Source organism: Solea solea, chromosome 21, assembly GCF_958295425.1.
Source record: "Solea solea chromosome 21, fSolSol10.1, whole genome shotgun sequence".
Taxonomy (NCBI): domain Eukaryota; kingdom Metazoa; phylum Chordata; class Actinopteri; order Pleuronectiformes; family Soleidae; genus Solea; species Solea solea.
The window spans coordinates 4749604-4767053 of record NC_081154.1 but is presented as its reverse complement, the minus strand read 5'-3'; the positions used below and the strand labels follow the sequence as shown (position 1 = coordinate 4767053).

The 17450-nt window shown below is 43.1% G+C and overlaps 1 protein-coding gene across 9 annotated transcripts in view; it reads right to left on the bottom strand.

The window, feature by feature from the left end:
- cacna1g (calcium channel, voltage-dependent, T type, alpha 1G subunit) overlaps positions 1–17450 on the bottom strand; it is a 219363-nt gene that overhangs the window by 90713 nt on the left and 111200 nt on the right. For all 9 annotated transcript variants that reach the window (XM_058621890.1, XM_058621893.1, XM_058621889.1 and 6 more), the window contains exons 6-9: positions 4983–5142; positions 2132–2432; positions 1533–1625; positions 497–1400 (exon numbers count right to left, since the gene is read on the bottom strand). In XM_058621890.1, coding sequence (XP_058477873.1) covers positions 497–1400; positions 1533–1625; positions 2132–2432; positions 4983–5142 — 1458 coding nt within the window. The remainder of the gene's footprint in view (positions 1–496; positions 1401–1532; positions 1626–2131; positions 2433–4982; positions 5143–17450) is intronic.

The following is a 17450-nucleotide window of genomic DNA, read 5'->3' as shown; positions in this document are numbered from 1 at the left end:
AACTGTATGACCTGAATGGACCTGGCCTGGCTTTTGCTGAGCCCACCGGCTTTAAGAACTTGGCTACGGGCAGATGAAGCTGGCTGCAAACTCGTCCATGAGGGATTAATATTTATTGACTGACTTAACACTCTTTCTGTCTCTCGCGGGAGAAAAAAAAACATCAAGCTCACTTTGGATGGCGTTATGGTTTGGAGCGTAATCGTGACAAATCAAGCATAGAAAGAGGAACACTTCCAAATATGTGTCACTTGATTTACACTGGAATTGAAATTAAACACTGACTCTGAGTTAATGAGATACTCTTGTTACTTTCAAAGCCCATTATGCTTTCCAAGTTTCTCCTTAATGGGAGAGCACAGCGAAGCTATCCACTGCAGCTTACTGAAGCTAATGGAGCCAATCAAACAAGTCTCACATTTGACTTAATTGTGTCTAAATTCAGGTGTTTCAGGATTTGAAATCTCATTTTGGGCTCAGGGGTAAATGATTCTACCTGTGGGGGAGTGTGTGTCCACCAGGGTCGATCGTCTCTCCATGGCATTTGGTGGGATATTGAGGTTGAAGTTGATGCTGGTCAGAGTGCTTGTTGCAATACTCCCACGTCTGGCCTCTTCCAGTGCTCGGGCCTGCAAGGTGGGATAGTTTTTGGGACCTGGTGCGGCAAAGGGCACGGAGTTCCTCTTCATGGCCCTTGACACAGGAGCCGGGGCCAGAGAGAAGGAGCCTGGAGTTGGCCCCGTCCATGTACCTGAAGGGGTACTGCAAAGAGCTTCCACGTTGAATGCGTTGCGAACTGAAGCTAAATCTGCAGCTCCCACAGTAGGATTGGACAAAGTGACAAGGTTTGAATCAGAGGTGGCTGCTGTTACAGAAGTGGGTGACGCCAAAGCAAGATGTCCACTGTCCGTTGTAAGACCCCCTCCATTGTTGTTATGAGCTCCAGCTTCCACATCCCTACCCTCCATACATCGTATACTCCCTCCTCTCCTGATACTTCCATTTCCCAGGTGGTAGTGGTGGTGGTGGTGGTGATGGTGCACCATGTGATGAACAGACACAGATCCCTTGCAGGAAGACTTCCTCCTCCTCCTCCTCTGACTCTGGCTACGTTGAGGCTCCACGGGTGGGGGCGTAGCAGCTATGTTGAACCCAGCACGCCGAGCCAAGAACCTGCAGACATGGGCCACTTGTTTGGCCCCCTTTTGGATAATATGAACCAGGTACTTGAGGAGCTCATCATAGCAGGATCCTGGCTCTGAGAGGGAGGCCAGTGTGCTAGCGTTGGACATGAAGCGCACCCGCTGCTCCTTCATCAGCTGGCTCTCCCTCTGCTTGGTCTCCGAGAACTGAGTTGCGATGACGACCAGGCACAGATTGATCATGAAGAATGAGCCGATCTGAAAACAAGGAGGGGTAGATGACACTGTTATTCCCTCACTCAGTATGAAGGCTCACGCGCCCGTCCCCTGACTGACCCACTTTTTTCAATTATCAGCGCACAGCTGGTGGCACCGTGAAGTGGCACTTACGATAATTAGTAGGATGAAGTAGATGAAGTTGTAGAAGGAGTGCGCATCCATCACAAAGTACATGATATCCACCCAGCCCTCCAAAGTAATCACCTAAAAGAGAGGCACAAAAGAGGAAAAATAGAGATCAGACAAAACAGAGAGAAGGCTGGAAGTGGAACTAAAATACATCATGTTTTCAAGTTCAATGATCCAAGACTCCACAAAAGACAAATCCCCAACAACTGTCTCGTGTGCTTTACCCCACACAGACAACCCAGAGCAGCAGCCAGACTTATGGGAAAACTCATCTCCAATCTGGCTTTCGTCCTCCAAAATTACCCCCTTGAGCGAGACGGCCATGAATGAAAACTCCAACAAAAGGCTTTTTTTTAAATGACGCGCAGATAGCAAACAAATGGAGTGGAAAAATGAGACTGCAGCCTGATGTGACTGTGACTGTGGGATCTTGTAAATCCACTGAGCCTTTGAGTGTCTCTGATGCACCAGCCACCATCTTGAATTACAGGCTTATGTCACCCAAACCATAAAGTACCTTAACTAAAACGGCTAATCTACGATTAAAAATCAAACCATTATGAAGGTGTAGCTCTGTTTACCTGAAAGATGGCGATCCAGGCATAGCAGATGTTGTCAAAGTTGATGGCATCCTTGAAAGGGTTGCGCGGGCCAGCGGTGCACTTGGTGTAGTACTGGTTCCAGTTGACGCAAGTGGTGTTGTCGGTGTTGTTGTAAGACTCCATGTCCAGGTTGCACTGCACGACTCCCTCGTACAGCTTGGGCACCGAGCCGCAGTCCCTCATGCCGTTGTCCCGTCGCTGAGAGCAGATGAAGGGGCCCTCGTCGTCATTTTCGGTCTGGTAGTAATCGTGCAGCTTCTCCGCCTTCACAGACAGGGGGCTTGAGGGAGAAGAAGAGGATTCAGAGACAAGAAAAGTCAAATCAACCTTTCTAACTTTCTGAATATAGACATAGATTATCTTACTGACAAGTGACTGACAGTGAGTGGTTGACCAGTGACTGCTTTGGCGCCAAGCAGCAATTACAGTATAGCGGTACGCTTGACTTACAATGATTTCCAATGTGTCTTTGACATCATGACCAGGTGCAGCTTGTAATTCAACTCAGTTAAAACTTAAATACAGACTCACAAGATGGTCCATAGCAAATTAAACTAAAAAGAATTAAATAGGAGATGGGTACAATATACTACATCAAATTCAGATACAGTCTATCTCACCAGTGTTTGGTTAACCTGGATGATTAATACAAGCAGCTCCTCCTCAGTTTATGTTAAAGTCTATGACACTGCTTTCAGACTCATCAAATTTCTCCGAAGAGCCTCACATGAAGTGACACCAGTGGCCACAAAAACATGACCAGCACTCGATGCATCTTCTATGAGGCCACCATGAGCTTATTCATACTGCTTTTCTTAGAATGGCACCAACGTGTGCAAAAGGGCTATCAATATCAGTCAATTAACATCGACAGAGCACATGAAGCAGCGTAGTAGCCTGAGCATAAACTTTACAACATTGCCAATAAATATCTCCCTCATCATTTAACTCGGGTATTGTATTTCCTTGTATGTTATTGCGGGAGTGTCACACAAATAAAAAGCAGGAAGAACTCATCTCCTGCCCTCTCTGCTTCTGACTGTCATAATATTACTCTTTTGGGTGTTATATCTGATGCGTACCGCGAGCACGACTTAGGTAATTGCTGCAGCCCGGCACCGTATTGACCGGAAATGAGCAGGTCATCAGCGTACACAAGATGATTGACAACGAAAGTTTCCGACGATACAACCAGTTTTATCATTTTGAGAGGTCATACACATTAAATAAAATGGAAGACGAAATGTATCCTTGCCATTAATTACATGAATTAAACAAATTCTAATGCAGTCATGCAGGCAAAAGTTTAGATTAATCGACATTGAAGCCCCCAAAGTCTACAGGTTTTGCATGAAAAGTGTCCAGTGGCCCAGTCGGAACAAGGGCCTTTTGGAGTAGATCCACCTGTAAACCTGGTGCCAAAAGTCTGCTGAGACCCCAGTCCAGTTTGTATAAAGTGGAGGAATCTGCATACTTAGCATAGCAGCCTCAAATTTTCAAAATCCTCAAATTCTGGGACTGGCTTAGCCCCAGTTTCTGGACCATATTATATTAATGCATTCAAATATTCTATAAGAAATACATCTAACACTTGGGAATGATCTAAAAAAAACACCTCAATATGGAACAGTTCAGTTTATTTCTGCCCAACATGACACGCTGGATGTGGCTGCTACTGTGTGCATTAACATTTCCCCAGTCTAATAAAGAGCTGCTGTCAACATGGCTAACAGCTAACAGCAGGAACGTTGCCAAAGCAGAGTATGTGTCAGTGATGTGAATTAAAGAGCAGTGGAGGCAGGCATTAAAACCGACTTCCGTGCCATTCATCTGACACAGAATTGCAGAAACAAGAGGAATGTCCAAAAATTGATGATGATGACAAAAAAAATATGCTAGCTCACCACAGCCATTACGCATGAATTTAAATTACGGCTCTGAGATGTCATAAATCCTATAGAGAGTGATGAAGCCGCGGATGAGCATGAATAAGTCATGGGGGCCCATGTTCCATATACCATATGCCACATGGGGTCCTTCTCATTACTTCTGGGGCCTGTCCGTCTCCTATTCATCACCGTGATGAGACTCTATAATCCTGAACCTCATTGACTTTTATTCATGACCTAGTTCAGTGAGCAGGGTTAAGGTTAACTTCGCAGTTCCGCCTTGACCTGCTGGCGACCTGTTTGCAATCTGAGCAGAGCTCTGTGAGTCACATAATAAACAGGTGAGGAAGTACACCTTGTGCACCGTTGATGTGAATAATAATTGGATCTTCTGTTCATAATTCTGGCCATAATGGCTCATGATGCGCTGTGACCTGACAGGCCGGAAAATGAGCAGATGGTCAGAAGTGTGGTTTGCCTACTTTAATTATTATCAATGGATAGGGATGTTTCTTGTACTGTTTCACATCAATCTTCTTACGCTTCTCCTACTTTATATTAACATAAAATCACCTTTTGTTTCAGTAGCTTGTGTCATGTGACTACCATGGAGAAATGGAACACTTGTGGATCCTTCATTTGAATATTGATATTCATAAAAATACATACTTAAAAATTACTTCCATGTCACTGACAACACAGAGGGATGTGCTGTGTATTTTGTCCCCTATATTATATTAATATTAGCATTGATATTTAAATATCCTTATTTTTCTACACACAGCCCTTGGTGGCCAGGACACTACTGGATTTTGACATTTAATACTTCTTACTGGATGTTTTTGTCAGGCAGAACTTGATTCAAAGGTTACATAAAAACAACAACAACAATAACTCCTAAGGAAAATATCCCAAATAGACAATAAGACAGTGGAACTCACAAAGAGAAGTTGTCTTCCACAAAGCAGCGGTTTCTGAGCAGACCGGCCCACAGCTGGACGCCCACGATGCCGAATATGAAGAAGACGAAGAAGCAGAGCAGCAGCACGTTTCCCAGCATAGGCAGGGTGTCGAGGAGCAGAGTCACCAGGATCCGCATACCTGCGAGAATAGGATAAGGTCAGCACACACACGCACACACACACACACACACAACAGCAGTTGTTTGAGTGCATATGACTGCTTGAATCGAACATTAAACCTATTTTTACTTTTTAAGTGGCTTGTTTTTCCAGAGTTTTCATTTAAAAGACTGGTCCACATGAGCGCCAGTCCAATCACCTCTCAAATCACACTGCCTAGTGCCGAGCTATTATGTATCATTTACAAGTGCACACTTCAATGTCTTTATTCATTTGATCACACTATGCACTTGCCAGTCGTCACGTTTGACTGTTAAATGAAAAATAAATGGTAATAATAGCCCACTTCACATTACAATTAACGGCACAAATCCTCTCAGTGTTTTGTGTTTTGCAATAGTTCATTAAACGACGGCAAACGACTGTCAACGCGGGGCCACGCGGTGCACACAGATGACGAGCAGAGTTGTGGATCACTTGAAAACAATTCAGCGCCTGGCTCTTGACAAAGAGGAGTGATCCACTAAATTTGTCAAAGTGGATTTCCTTGTTTCCAAACATGAAAATGCAACCGATAAAGGAATAAAATACTGTTCTGGTGGCTTTTGTCAAACCTCAGAGGCCAGTTGTGACACTTATAAATGGTAAATCACTCACACTTCACTGTCATAATATCACTTAAGTCACAACTATTGTTTTCTCAAGTCACACTCACAGGTATAAGATGTATACCCTGAACGAAAGGGCCAGGATTTCAGTATAACCTTTTAAAAATTTGCAAGGATATGTGTCAACACTGTTTTTGTTTTGGTTTTTTGAGAGAACTTGCAAATAAAAGGTAATTTTCATACAGAAAACTAATTTAACATGATAATATCAATCACGTACGCTCAATTTTTGTAGGTGGTCTGGCAACCCATGCCCATTTTGAGTGTGTGTATCTTTTTTTTATGTGATTTTTCTACTGCGACCAAACAAAACAAGGCCCGTTACATCAGTAGATAAACATTATTTTGTCCATTGCTTTGTCGTGCATGTTTTACTCAGAGTCTGCTGGCACCAATTCCATGTGACACATGACGGACACACCACAGTCCACAGTGTCACATGTGGACTGGTGTACTGTAAGTGACAGTGGTGACACACATGCAAACGTATTGACAGTGGCGTACCACTCAGAATGGACATACAGTATATGCCACTGCTAGAACAAACGTGGTGCGCCATCAGCTAAAACACAGTTTGATCCTGGCGCAGCTCCAGTGAGTGCTGCTGGAGCGATAAACGCAATAAAAACCACTAGATACAGGACTCTGACAGAAACTACATTGCTGCTGAAGTGATTTGTTAGTGCGTGTGAATGTGTGTAAGTGTGTAAACATCGAGCACGGCCTTGCAAAGTGTGCTTAGCGACACTGTTCCCTCAATAAAGGTTCAAAACGTAATTGGGTGTGACACAGGAGTCCTGAGTCAAAGGGAAGAACGGTGATAGTGATGTGTGTGTGTGTCAGTGGGACTCGTACAGTATACCTACATACATGTCTGTCTGTCTGTCTGTCTACCATCTATCAACCTACTGACCAACTGACCACCTGACCTACCTATCTGCCTGCCTGCCTACCTACCTACCTGTCTGTCTATCTGCCTGCCTACCTACATGTCTGTCTATCTATCTGTCTACCTACCATCTATCAACCTACTGATCTATCTATCTATCTATCTATCTATCTATCTATCTATCTGACTTCTTTTTTTTTTTCCTTCTCTCTCTCTCTCTCTCTGTCTCGTTGGCATCAATAATGAGGATTGTGTCTCTAATCAGGGGTTTCCTGGCTAATTAGCGAGGCCGGGTCAGCCTCTGTTTACGAGGCAACAGACCTCGTCTGCCGTGAGACTGTGTCTGGAGGGACAGAAGGAGATATGCAGAGGATGGAGAGAGCAAAACAAGGAGTGAGGATAAGGAGATGAAAAAGTCATCATCTCCCCTGAACCGGAGTCTGGATATAGTGGTTATTGATGAATGGGTTAAATGGTCACAGGTGACGTGATTGTTTATGAAGATAATTGTTGGCCCCTGATCATTTGATCAGTTTGATTCCATAAAGAGACAATAAACTAATTTTCATACTCAGTCGCTCTTGATCAAACGTTTGCAAATGTATTTAATACTTTAAAGTCTTTACCCATGTGCCACAGATCTATGTTGACGTGATATTTATGGACGGGAGTGTCAGTGTGGACCTGCAGTGGAAGAAAGACTTGAGGTTTGTGTGCGATCTGTGTTTTTTTTTTTGTGTGTGTATTTGCAAACATGATCCTGCACAGAAACACTGTGAGGACAAAAAGTGCTTTTGTTGGTTTTTCCATGTGGTTTTTATTGCAGCCCTCTCTGCTGCCTCAAATGAAACACATGTACTTCGCAGGGTATGTTTATGATTCAGAGTTAAACTCGATCCACATTCCAACACCTTTCATCTACTGTACCATCTGCATGAGGATCTTTCCATATTTACAGACGGATGCTGAAAGATAATGTTTCTTTCCTCCATGTATAGAGTACAGAACGAGGGGGAGATGTTGGCGGGTGGAAGAAAAAACAAAAAAAAAGCAGGGTTTTGCTGATATTTTTTTCAGATATGGAGAACATGTGAGAGGGAGACAGTGCAGGAGGTACAGAGAGGAGAAGAACAAAGGTTCTGTCAGTGACAGGAGAATGAGTGGCAGTGAGGAGGATCTGTATGTTTGGACCATGTCTTTCAAAGCCATCATTGGTTCAAAGAGAAAGAAAAATGAGTACACAAACCCAACCGGGGGGGAAAACAGAAACTCTTGAATAGCATCCAAGGAAAAAAACACGTTTTTAAATGATATTTGTGCAAACTTTGACACATTTTTAACAGAACATTGCTACAGAGCTGAGGAACACTCTGTGCAGAGGTATAACGAAATCTAATTTATTTATAGAATGCTTGTCAAACTAATTAAAAATGATTTAACGAGTATAGCATATGATTATAGCTAAGGGAAGAGAAGACGGAGGCAGTAATGCAACATTACAGATGTCAACTGCCATAAAAATACAAAAGAACAAGAAGAAGCAGATTGACAGAACATAAGAGAATACTGACATTAAATGAAAATGGCTTTGGATTTGGAGACTAATGTGTACAAAAAGAAGACGCCAAATTAAGAATATAACAGGTAATAACAGGTATATGAAATATATATTAAAGATTCACACTGAAATGTATGTAAAACTAAAAAGAGTACAATTACAAATAGTTTGTCTTTCCTTCCTCTCTCTCTCTCTCTCTGTGTCCTCATCTTGCAGACTGCAGGATCCAGATCCAGTTTCGAGGCTATTATTATCATTATTATTATTATTGTTGTTGTTATTATCATTCATATCATCACCATTTTCATTATGCTACAAGTAAAGCACAGTGAATTGTTGAGTTTCTCTTCTCTCTACAATGTTGCAAAGGTTTCTGCTTTACGTGATTTGGCGCTATACAAATAGATTGAATTGAATTTTGGTTACTTTAGTTTGAAGAGACGGAATTCATTCAGATGTTACTTAATGAAGCGTTTCAATGTCAACCAGTTTTACTTTTTGTTTAAGAATGTGAACTTTTTCAAAGTAAATGAGTCACTACATGTGGCAGTCTGTTGCACTTTGTCGCAGTTTACCCTTCAGCTTTACACATGTTTAACGTAATGACCCTGAACTCACCACGGGCAGCTGCTGTCGCAGACGCTCACACACTCACATAGATCTGACTCTTTCCTTCTCTCTCTGGTCTCTAACGAGCAAACACACACTAACACACACTAACACACACTGACACACACTGACACACACTAAGCAGCAGCTCCTTTAAGGGAATTGCCCTCGCAGCATAACGTGCTGAGCTGTTCGGACGCTGCTTAGCCGCGCCTGAGTCATTGACCGCTGCTGAGATTAGTGACCGCTGCAGAGCGAGACACGCCGACTTCCCCCCCTCGCACGCCGTCACTCAGAACAGAGAGGTGAAGCTGCATGGTGAGAATTTAACACCCGGAATGTCTAAAAAGGGGCTTTAGCAGCTCTGACAGCTGCAGCCATGCGGAGCACAGAACCAATCATACGCAGCATCTTTCCCTCATTTATCATAGAGAGAAGCAGGCGGTGAATCTCCTCTGAACAATATATCGATGATCATTGATTATTTTCCACATTTTATGAGCCGGGACTTAAGATTGTTCTTTTGTTAATGCGTCATTCTTTATAAACTGTTAATAATTCACTGTAATGATAAAGGATGATGCAAAATGTGTGAGACTTGAAATCGTGAAACTGAGCCTGAAACCGTGTAAATGCTGAGAAAATGTGTCCGTTTGGTTTTAATGTGTGAAATGAAAGACGTCGTTCATCGAGTGAGAATTTATAATTTCATCTGTGGTGTGAACGTTCATGTTCGCGGGGAGAAGCAAATAGATTTCCAGTTGAACGGCCTTGTATTTACCATGTAAAAGTACTTCATTTGTAGGATTTTAAAGTTGTTATTACATTACCGTATACATTGCCAATATCATTATTAGTGGTAATGAAAAAGTATTTGTTTGACAACAGTGTAAAACGGTGTCTTTGTGGCTACAGGACGGACAAGTTAATCATTTAAAAGGTAAACCAGGGACGTGAGGGTCTAAAATGTTTGTCAGGAGTGATTCTGTTGTTTTGACAAGTGGTATAAATCAAAGGAGGGTTAAACAAAAAACAAAGGACTCCAATCCATCCAGTGATGCAGAACAAAACTAAAAACCTGTGTTTTTAGGGAGAATCAATCCTTTGAGCCTCTTCCAAACCACCCCCCAAAAAAAGAGTTTCCATTCCAAGTGATCGACATTTCATACTCGATAACAATCATCGCCTCCATCTGTGTGACCTCTCCAACCTCACAGCGGGCGGCTACGCCAGTCCAACATGGCTGTGTGTGATGGAGGGAGCCATCTGTTAGTGGGCAGATTAAGTCTGCTGTCCCCCGCTCTCCTGTTCAGGTCCAGCACCAGCTTTTGTAATCTGTGTACTAATGGAGGACTGGCGTACACCTGCGCCTCTTCTTATTTGCTCTTCTTGAGTGCACGGATGGTGAATATCAGAGACGGAGATGACTAGACGTTCCTGAACTGGACTGGGACTGTGGCTGTGCATAAGCGAGTGGTGTGACCGAGGACAGAGGACAGAGGTCTGATCTCTGCTGACCTGCTGTTTTCTTCGCTCCAGTGAGTTCAACAACTTTCTCATTTAAATCTCCTCAGGTGTGGAGCCGTCAACCAAGCGTAACAGCAGCCGCCCTGCTTAAATCATGTATGCCATTTACAGCGTGCTATTGTGCCGCCGAGGTAGATGAATGAGTTGCAATGGCAGACACCAGCAGAGCGGAGTGTGTTCTCCGTCGTCGGCTACAAAATATTACTCTCCAAGTGTCGTACTGAGACTGAACTTCAAACACACTGACAGCGAAGAGCGCGCGAGGATTACTCTGTGACACTCTGTCCTCTCGCAAACAGCGTTCCCCTCTGATCTTGTTTTAACCTTATCAGCCTTTCATTTAAACAGCGCCAGTCGTAAACAAGGAGGCCCCCCCCCCGGATTAAACCGGTCCCCCGACTCCGCCGGGTTCTCCCTCTTGCTATTAAACCACTGCAATGGCTCAGAGAATTTAGAACAATCTTGTGAGCTCTACACTTTGTGAGTTCTGGGTTCATATGAGGTAAGACGAGGAATTGAAGATGCTGGAGCTGCTCAGACAAAGTGTGGCCTCAGTAAAAGTAAGTAGCCTGCATGTGTGGACAAAAGTGTGTTCCTGACTAATAAGGGAAACGAGGCTCTGCAGATTAGATAACCGTATTTTGAACACTTGCTCAAATGTTACTTGCAGCGTCAACCGTGTCAAGATTCATCAAGTCTGGGAATCCTGACAATGTTTTGTTCTTCTTCTTCTTCTTCTTCTTCCTCCCGTTTCCTGCCTGTTGCTCACTTGCAGCCCTGAGGCGTCGCGTCGCCATCGGCCCTCCACACCGACGCAGCGTCATCACATTCTACACTGAGTCACCAACTAATTATTGTCTCTATTTATTTATATGTGCAATTCTGTGACTAACTTCAGTGAAAACATAGCTGAACTTAAGTCGATTACATCTTAATAATATGGTTATCTCTCCATTACACAGACAGGGGAAACTAGAGTAGACTGCTTTGGCCTCATTTGGTAAGGTTTTGTCACATGGGTGAATCTAAATCATGGATTTAAAACTCCCAAAATCCCAAAATAACACTTTTTTAACTCTAAAAAGAAGCAGCAGTTGTTTAAATACGTCTGTGTGCCACGATGTAAAAATGTCGATTTTCTCCATGGAGTTTGGTGTGGGGAGTGAGCAACAGAGACTTCAGTTTCCGGTTGGAAAAGGGTTTGTAAAAGCAAGATAAAGCAGCAAACATAGCCTTAAGATATCGAGAAGATATGGAAGTAGATGCCGATTTTGGAAGGTGGCAGCCACGTTTTCACTGAAAATACTTTGACTATTCACCACTTCTATTTACCTATAAGCATAGTCTCCACGTTTTCTGCTTCATGTGTGTCGTCTTTCATCAAACCCAAGACGAGATAAACACGGTGACATCACCAGAGAAAGAGAAAAACTCCTCTCGGGCCACAAAAGGCCATTATGCAATCGTTTTTTACAAGCGGGAGAGTATTCCCCCATAAACTAAAGTTTATGTGTGAAAATCAGTGGCGTTCCTCTTTAACTCCAGCTGTCCTTGGCAATAAGGAAGTGTTCCTAGCCTTGGAGGGATAAGACATTAAATCTAGCCAGGAGGCGAACAATGACTTGCAAATTCAGTCTGCAGCTGGCTGGTACTGTACGCCCGCTAAACCAGGCAGCACTTTGGCAGGTGAGCGACCGTCGCCCTAAAGCTCCGTTCTTTCCCAAAGACATGTTTGGCTTCAACAGAATAAAAGCTAAATGTGGCACATTTGCCCGTGGAAAAGAAAAAAAATCATATATCAGCAAATTAAAGTCTGTATTCTAGGTTTCAGCGCCTTGGGGGCCTGAAAGCAAAACCTATTAAGGCGGCTCCTCATTTCTGTTTTGCATATTGCAGCAGGCGAATCAAGGTTGCAAAAGGAGAAATTGCTGACAGTTTATTTGATATTTTGTGGAAGCGCTGTTTACTTTGAAAGAGTAGACGGGGAAGAAGTTCCTCGGGTAATTAAGCAAACGTGGGTTTAGAAGTTTCTTTGTTCCGTAGCTTTCTATGCATGCGCTCAAACAGCCGAGAGACTGGGGGGTGGGGGTGGTCCTCCTCTGTCATCCAGGAAACATGAGCGGCCAGCGGCTCCCTTTGAATATTAAGACCCAACACGGAGAAATGTCACGAGTTGTCATGTCAACGTTGACGCAGCCAGTGACAGGCCGCGGTACAAGGGTCCCTGTGGGCCAGTGCTGGGATTTGAAGGTAATAGCCAATCAGGAGGAAGGCTGTGGGTGTTGATGCGGCGGTGACACGGCCCCGGATTGTTTTTGGGTTTGGTGTTGGCAGTCGCTGGATGAAGCCTGCGAAATGTATCTGTCACTTCCAGTGGTGGGACAGCCGTGCTAGTGCATCAATCAATGTCAGAGCTCAGGAACAGCAGGAACAGCAGGAACAGCGTTCATGGAGGTCTGCAGGTAAAAGTGTGTGTGTGTGTGTGTGTGTTTTAAGATAAGCTCCAGCCTTCTGGTCAAACACAGACCAACGTTAAGATACTTTGAAGGCTGTGGAGACAGTGAAGTACGGGGAGGTGAGAACTGTCATTGTATACGTGTGATGATCCAGGTGCCCGTGAATTTTCAATCTAAGTCGTGAATCCCAACTTGGAAAGTTGAAAAGTTCAGACTGAGAGTTTGAATGAACCCCGCATACGATACAGAATAACTGTAATGTTATGGAGATTTTTGATAGTCAGGTGAGATGACCATCCATCCATCCATCCATCATTGAAGATTCTGGCGAGCAGCGTGCCAGGTCTGATACATATAGTTAGTAAGCCTTGAGGTTGCCTAACCTTGAAAGGTGCCTAGTTTGTGTCTTATCGTAAGTTGTGGCTGTTTATATTGAACACCAGGTCTGGTTATAAGAATATGTGAGAAATTAAACTTAAAGATGGCTCAAGATTAGAATTTTCTCTCACATATAATGTCATGTATTCTTTAATATAAACAATTTGAGATAAAACACATATTTGTGATTAAATATTCTGCCTTTTACACTTTGGAATAGTGAAAATAGTTTACCAAGTTTTTGTTGTTTTCTGTTCATTAAGACTTTTAAAACCACAATTATCTGGTTTATCTGGATAAATCTTTACTAATATCTCGTCCCACCCCCCTTTTATATGTCACCATGAGGCCCTGCCTCTGTCGTCTCCGTGCATTAATAAGCACCTTCTCTGTGCGCTGACTCATACTTGGTATTTAAATACAGCCTCTTTTAGACTATCATGAGCATGTTTCAGTGGGAAAAAAAAAAAAAACGCTGTATCATTACATAATCTCCTCTTACGGGGGTTAAATAAGAGACAGCCCACTATTCACCAGAATAACCCGACTCTATCCACAGCATGTATCCACATACTAATGCCACTGTGCTTGATTAATATGCTTTTTAGTGGCTGTATTGCCTAAATTGTTTGCTCGTTGCATCACAGTAATGGCTGTGCCAAGAGGCTCTCCGTCAGCATACTGATGGCCCTGCTGCTTGGGGGCCATTACCGTTTACAGTATAGAGTAGAAACAATCCAATGATTCCTTGCATAGAACAAAAAATAACGGCATAGTTTGTTATCAGTCTGTCGGTTCATCACTTTATAGAAACTTTCAAGCTGCTCTCGGTGAAATACTGTGACGCCGGCAGGTTTTATATTTGAGTCGGGCAGAGGAGGTGGTGGTGGTGGTGGTGGGGGGGGCCCGCGGACATCACACTTAGGAGACGTGGTGCTCAATAATTATTTAACAGGAAAATGTTCGCCTGGGGACTAGTGTGTGATCGTGTGGACAAAGTACAACGTAGGTGTAGAACCACAAACTGCACCGTCACTGTTTGCTCGAAAGGGCTGAGCGTGTGAAACAAGCCACGGACGAGCCAAGGCTGACTGCGGCGGCGGGGCAAGTTCGCAAACCTGGGTCATACTTTCTGGGTTAAACCCAACATGGAGGGTAAATTGGCAGGTAAATTGGAGGATAAGGGATTTGTGTGTTTGATTTGTGATGAACAAGACCGACCGTCTCTGTGTTTGTGTGCGACTGTAGCTACGGGCCGCGCTCTGTTAATAAAAAAGCAGTGAGTTGGAAAATTGCATTTGAATGTGAGTGTGTGTGTGTGAGGGGAATAGCCAAAACACAGAGTCAGGCAGCAGGTGTGGACCAGCCTGTTCCTGACCAACATTTCTCCACTGCGTGGGAGTTTTTCGATTCCACCAGCATGATCCCAAATTACAGCAAGTGCTGTGACAGAGGAGTGAAAGTCACCTACATCACCAAGATGTCACCTGTTTTAATGAATGAATGAAACTTTCACTCAGTACGTTTACACGGACTGAACATTGACAACACAGGATTTCTCAAAGTCAAAGTAACACACCCAAATAAATCCTTCTGTGCTGGGAGTCAAATGACTACTATTCAGTTGGACCCAAACTGGCCTAAGTTCTCTGTGCATGCTACACAGTTCCCATCCCTGATCTTTGACATGGAAATAAAAGAAGAACCTGCTAAACTGAAGAAGAAAATGTGACAAAAATTTGGCGGAATACATTTTGTTTTTGAATTCAAGGATCGTAGAAAGACTCTAAATAGCGCTCAACAAGCTGAAACTAGGGCAGTGTAGCCGTTGTGGACATAATTCATTCAGTAAAGCCAGATTTCGGTCCCAGATCTGGCAATTGTGGGCACCTTCTGATTTTAGGCTGATTTGAACCGATGATCTATTATCTGGACAAATTATCATGTAGTATGAGGGATTAACGGACAGGATTTTAACATCATCGCATGCAGCCGAGTCTTCCTGATTTCAAATCATAAGTATGAAACATGTTTGATGTTTAAGACTGAACGGCGATTGGGGGCGTGAGCAGAACAGCGGGAAACTGATGTTGCGTACCTTTCTATCGAAACTGAACTTCATCCACAGTTTTATTTTGTATTTCTCAGCACAAAACATCGCACACACAGCTACTAACTGACGCCGTCGCCTCCACATCTGTTTATATCCTGAAGTCACGTTAAATCACGCGAGTGTCGCTGAGATCCCAGCCTGAACATTGAAAATCTGTGACAAGGTCTGTTGTGTCTGTGGTTTTTAAGTTTCTAAAAGTCAGATTTGAAAATCCTGACTTAAGTGGGTGTATATGAGACACTGGGACAAAGACCGTCGTCCAATTAAACTGCACAGTTGCTCTGTGTCTGTCGTTATCTGTGCATGGAGGCGCGCCGAGTGTCTCCTGTTTGATTCAGGAAACTTCGTACCTGAAAGAGTCAATAACAAAGTGACGTTTGAGCTCACAAGTCACTTTCATGTCATTGATGAAAGTGGAAATGACAAAAAAGAGACAACAGGCACATTTTGTTTGTCCTGTCACCTGTCAGTGTGTCGGTTTGTGCCGCTTCACGAAATCAAAAATCTGAGAACAGCGAGTACAGACAGATCAGGGACTTCATGTCACACTCTGAGCATCTGACAACACTTTTGTTTTCCTCCTACTGAGTCATAAAGTGCACAGCCTCAGGGACAAAGAGGATTTACTTCTGCACACACACACACACACACACGTTCTGTAACACAATATCAGGTGTCAGCTTTGTAAACTGCTCACTCTTTCGCACCAAAGTCCACAGAGAAAACCAGCAATTTTGACATCACAGCACACACAAAAGTTGTTCAGCAGCTGCTGCATCCTCCTGCAAGTTCAAATGTGTTGTTTTGGCACTTTTGGATGAAGTGACACAAACTTATCACAGGAGGCAGCAGTTGGCGAGCAGCTCCCGTTTCTCATAGGAGTGAAAATTGTTGGTTTTGTGCAGGAGAGTCAGTGGTTTATAAAACAATGACATAAACTTCAGTAACCAGTGAGAAAAGAGTGGTTTTGTGCCTCCACTGATAAGCACTGATGTCCTCGTTGACTATAAATTAAATTAAGCTCATAATTTAGCCTAAATCTCTTGAATAAAAAGATTTTCTTTGAAGATTTAACTAAGTTTAGTTTAGGTCTGTGCCAGATGTAATGAAATTTTGTATTGATGTTCTTAACCCTTTAACACCGAGCGTATCGCAGACGACACGTTTGCACGAGTGCACTTTGCGTTACCGTAATTACACAACGGAAAGAATTCCAGCGGTTTCTGAAAGCTGGTAAGTCAAAGCCAATGTGTGGTTATTACGGTAATTTCACTTGGGCCATTGCAGGAAGCCGGTCAATCAGTGTCTTTGTCGCCAGAGAGTTGGAAAAACGCCTGTAAATAGTTTCCAGTTTTTGGCCTGTTTTTGTTCTTCCTTTAAATTTTAAATTGTTAAGACACTATTTTAACATGCAGTAAATTGTTAATAACTGCCATAATAATTGAAAGTTATTCTGGAATAAATGGGCAAAAGCACTTAATTCACAGGATCATTTTGTGGCACTTTTATGATTAAAATGTGTTAAATGGTTAAAATATCGCATTGATAGAAACATGAGATCCTAATGACGATTGATTCCCAATCAATCTTTGAGTCCAAGTCAATGTTTGTCCCAAATTTAATTTCCAAAAACATGTTTTGCCTCGAGCACGTGCCTCCATGTAACTGACACGAACGTTTATTTCGTTCATATTTGAGTTTTGACCCGGTGAGACGTCTCATCAGTTCTTTTTTCTTGTTCGGATTGAATGTTTGAAACTGATTCTCTGGAGCTATTCTTGAAATATCCCACTCACACGGCACTGAATCAAAATCACTGCTCACTCCAAGTGAAAGCTTTTAACAATTTGAAAGAATTCCCCAAAGCTGTTCTGGAGATATGATGGACACAAGAATGGGGACAGGCAGGCAGATGGACAAAGGGATGTACGCTGTCAAAACATAACGTCTGCATTTGTGAGACATTTTAAATTTAAATTTCCCCTGTTTTCGCCCTTTAAAGTTGCACAGGCGCCGTGTCATTTCTGGCAGAATTACTCAACAGGGGCCCAGGATCTACGTCCGACCTTAGAGTCGTAAACAGTCTGGCTTGAGTTTAACATCAAAAGGAGGAAGCCAACAGTGTTATG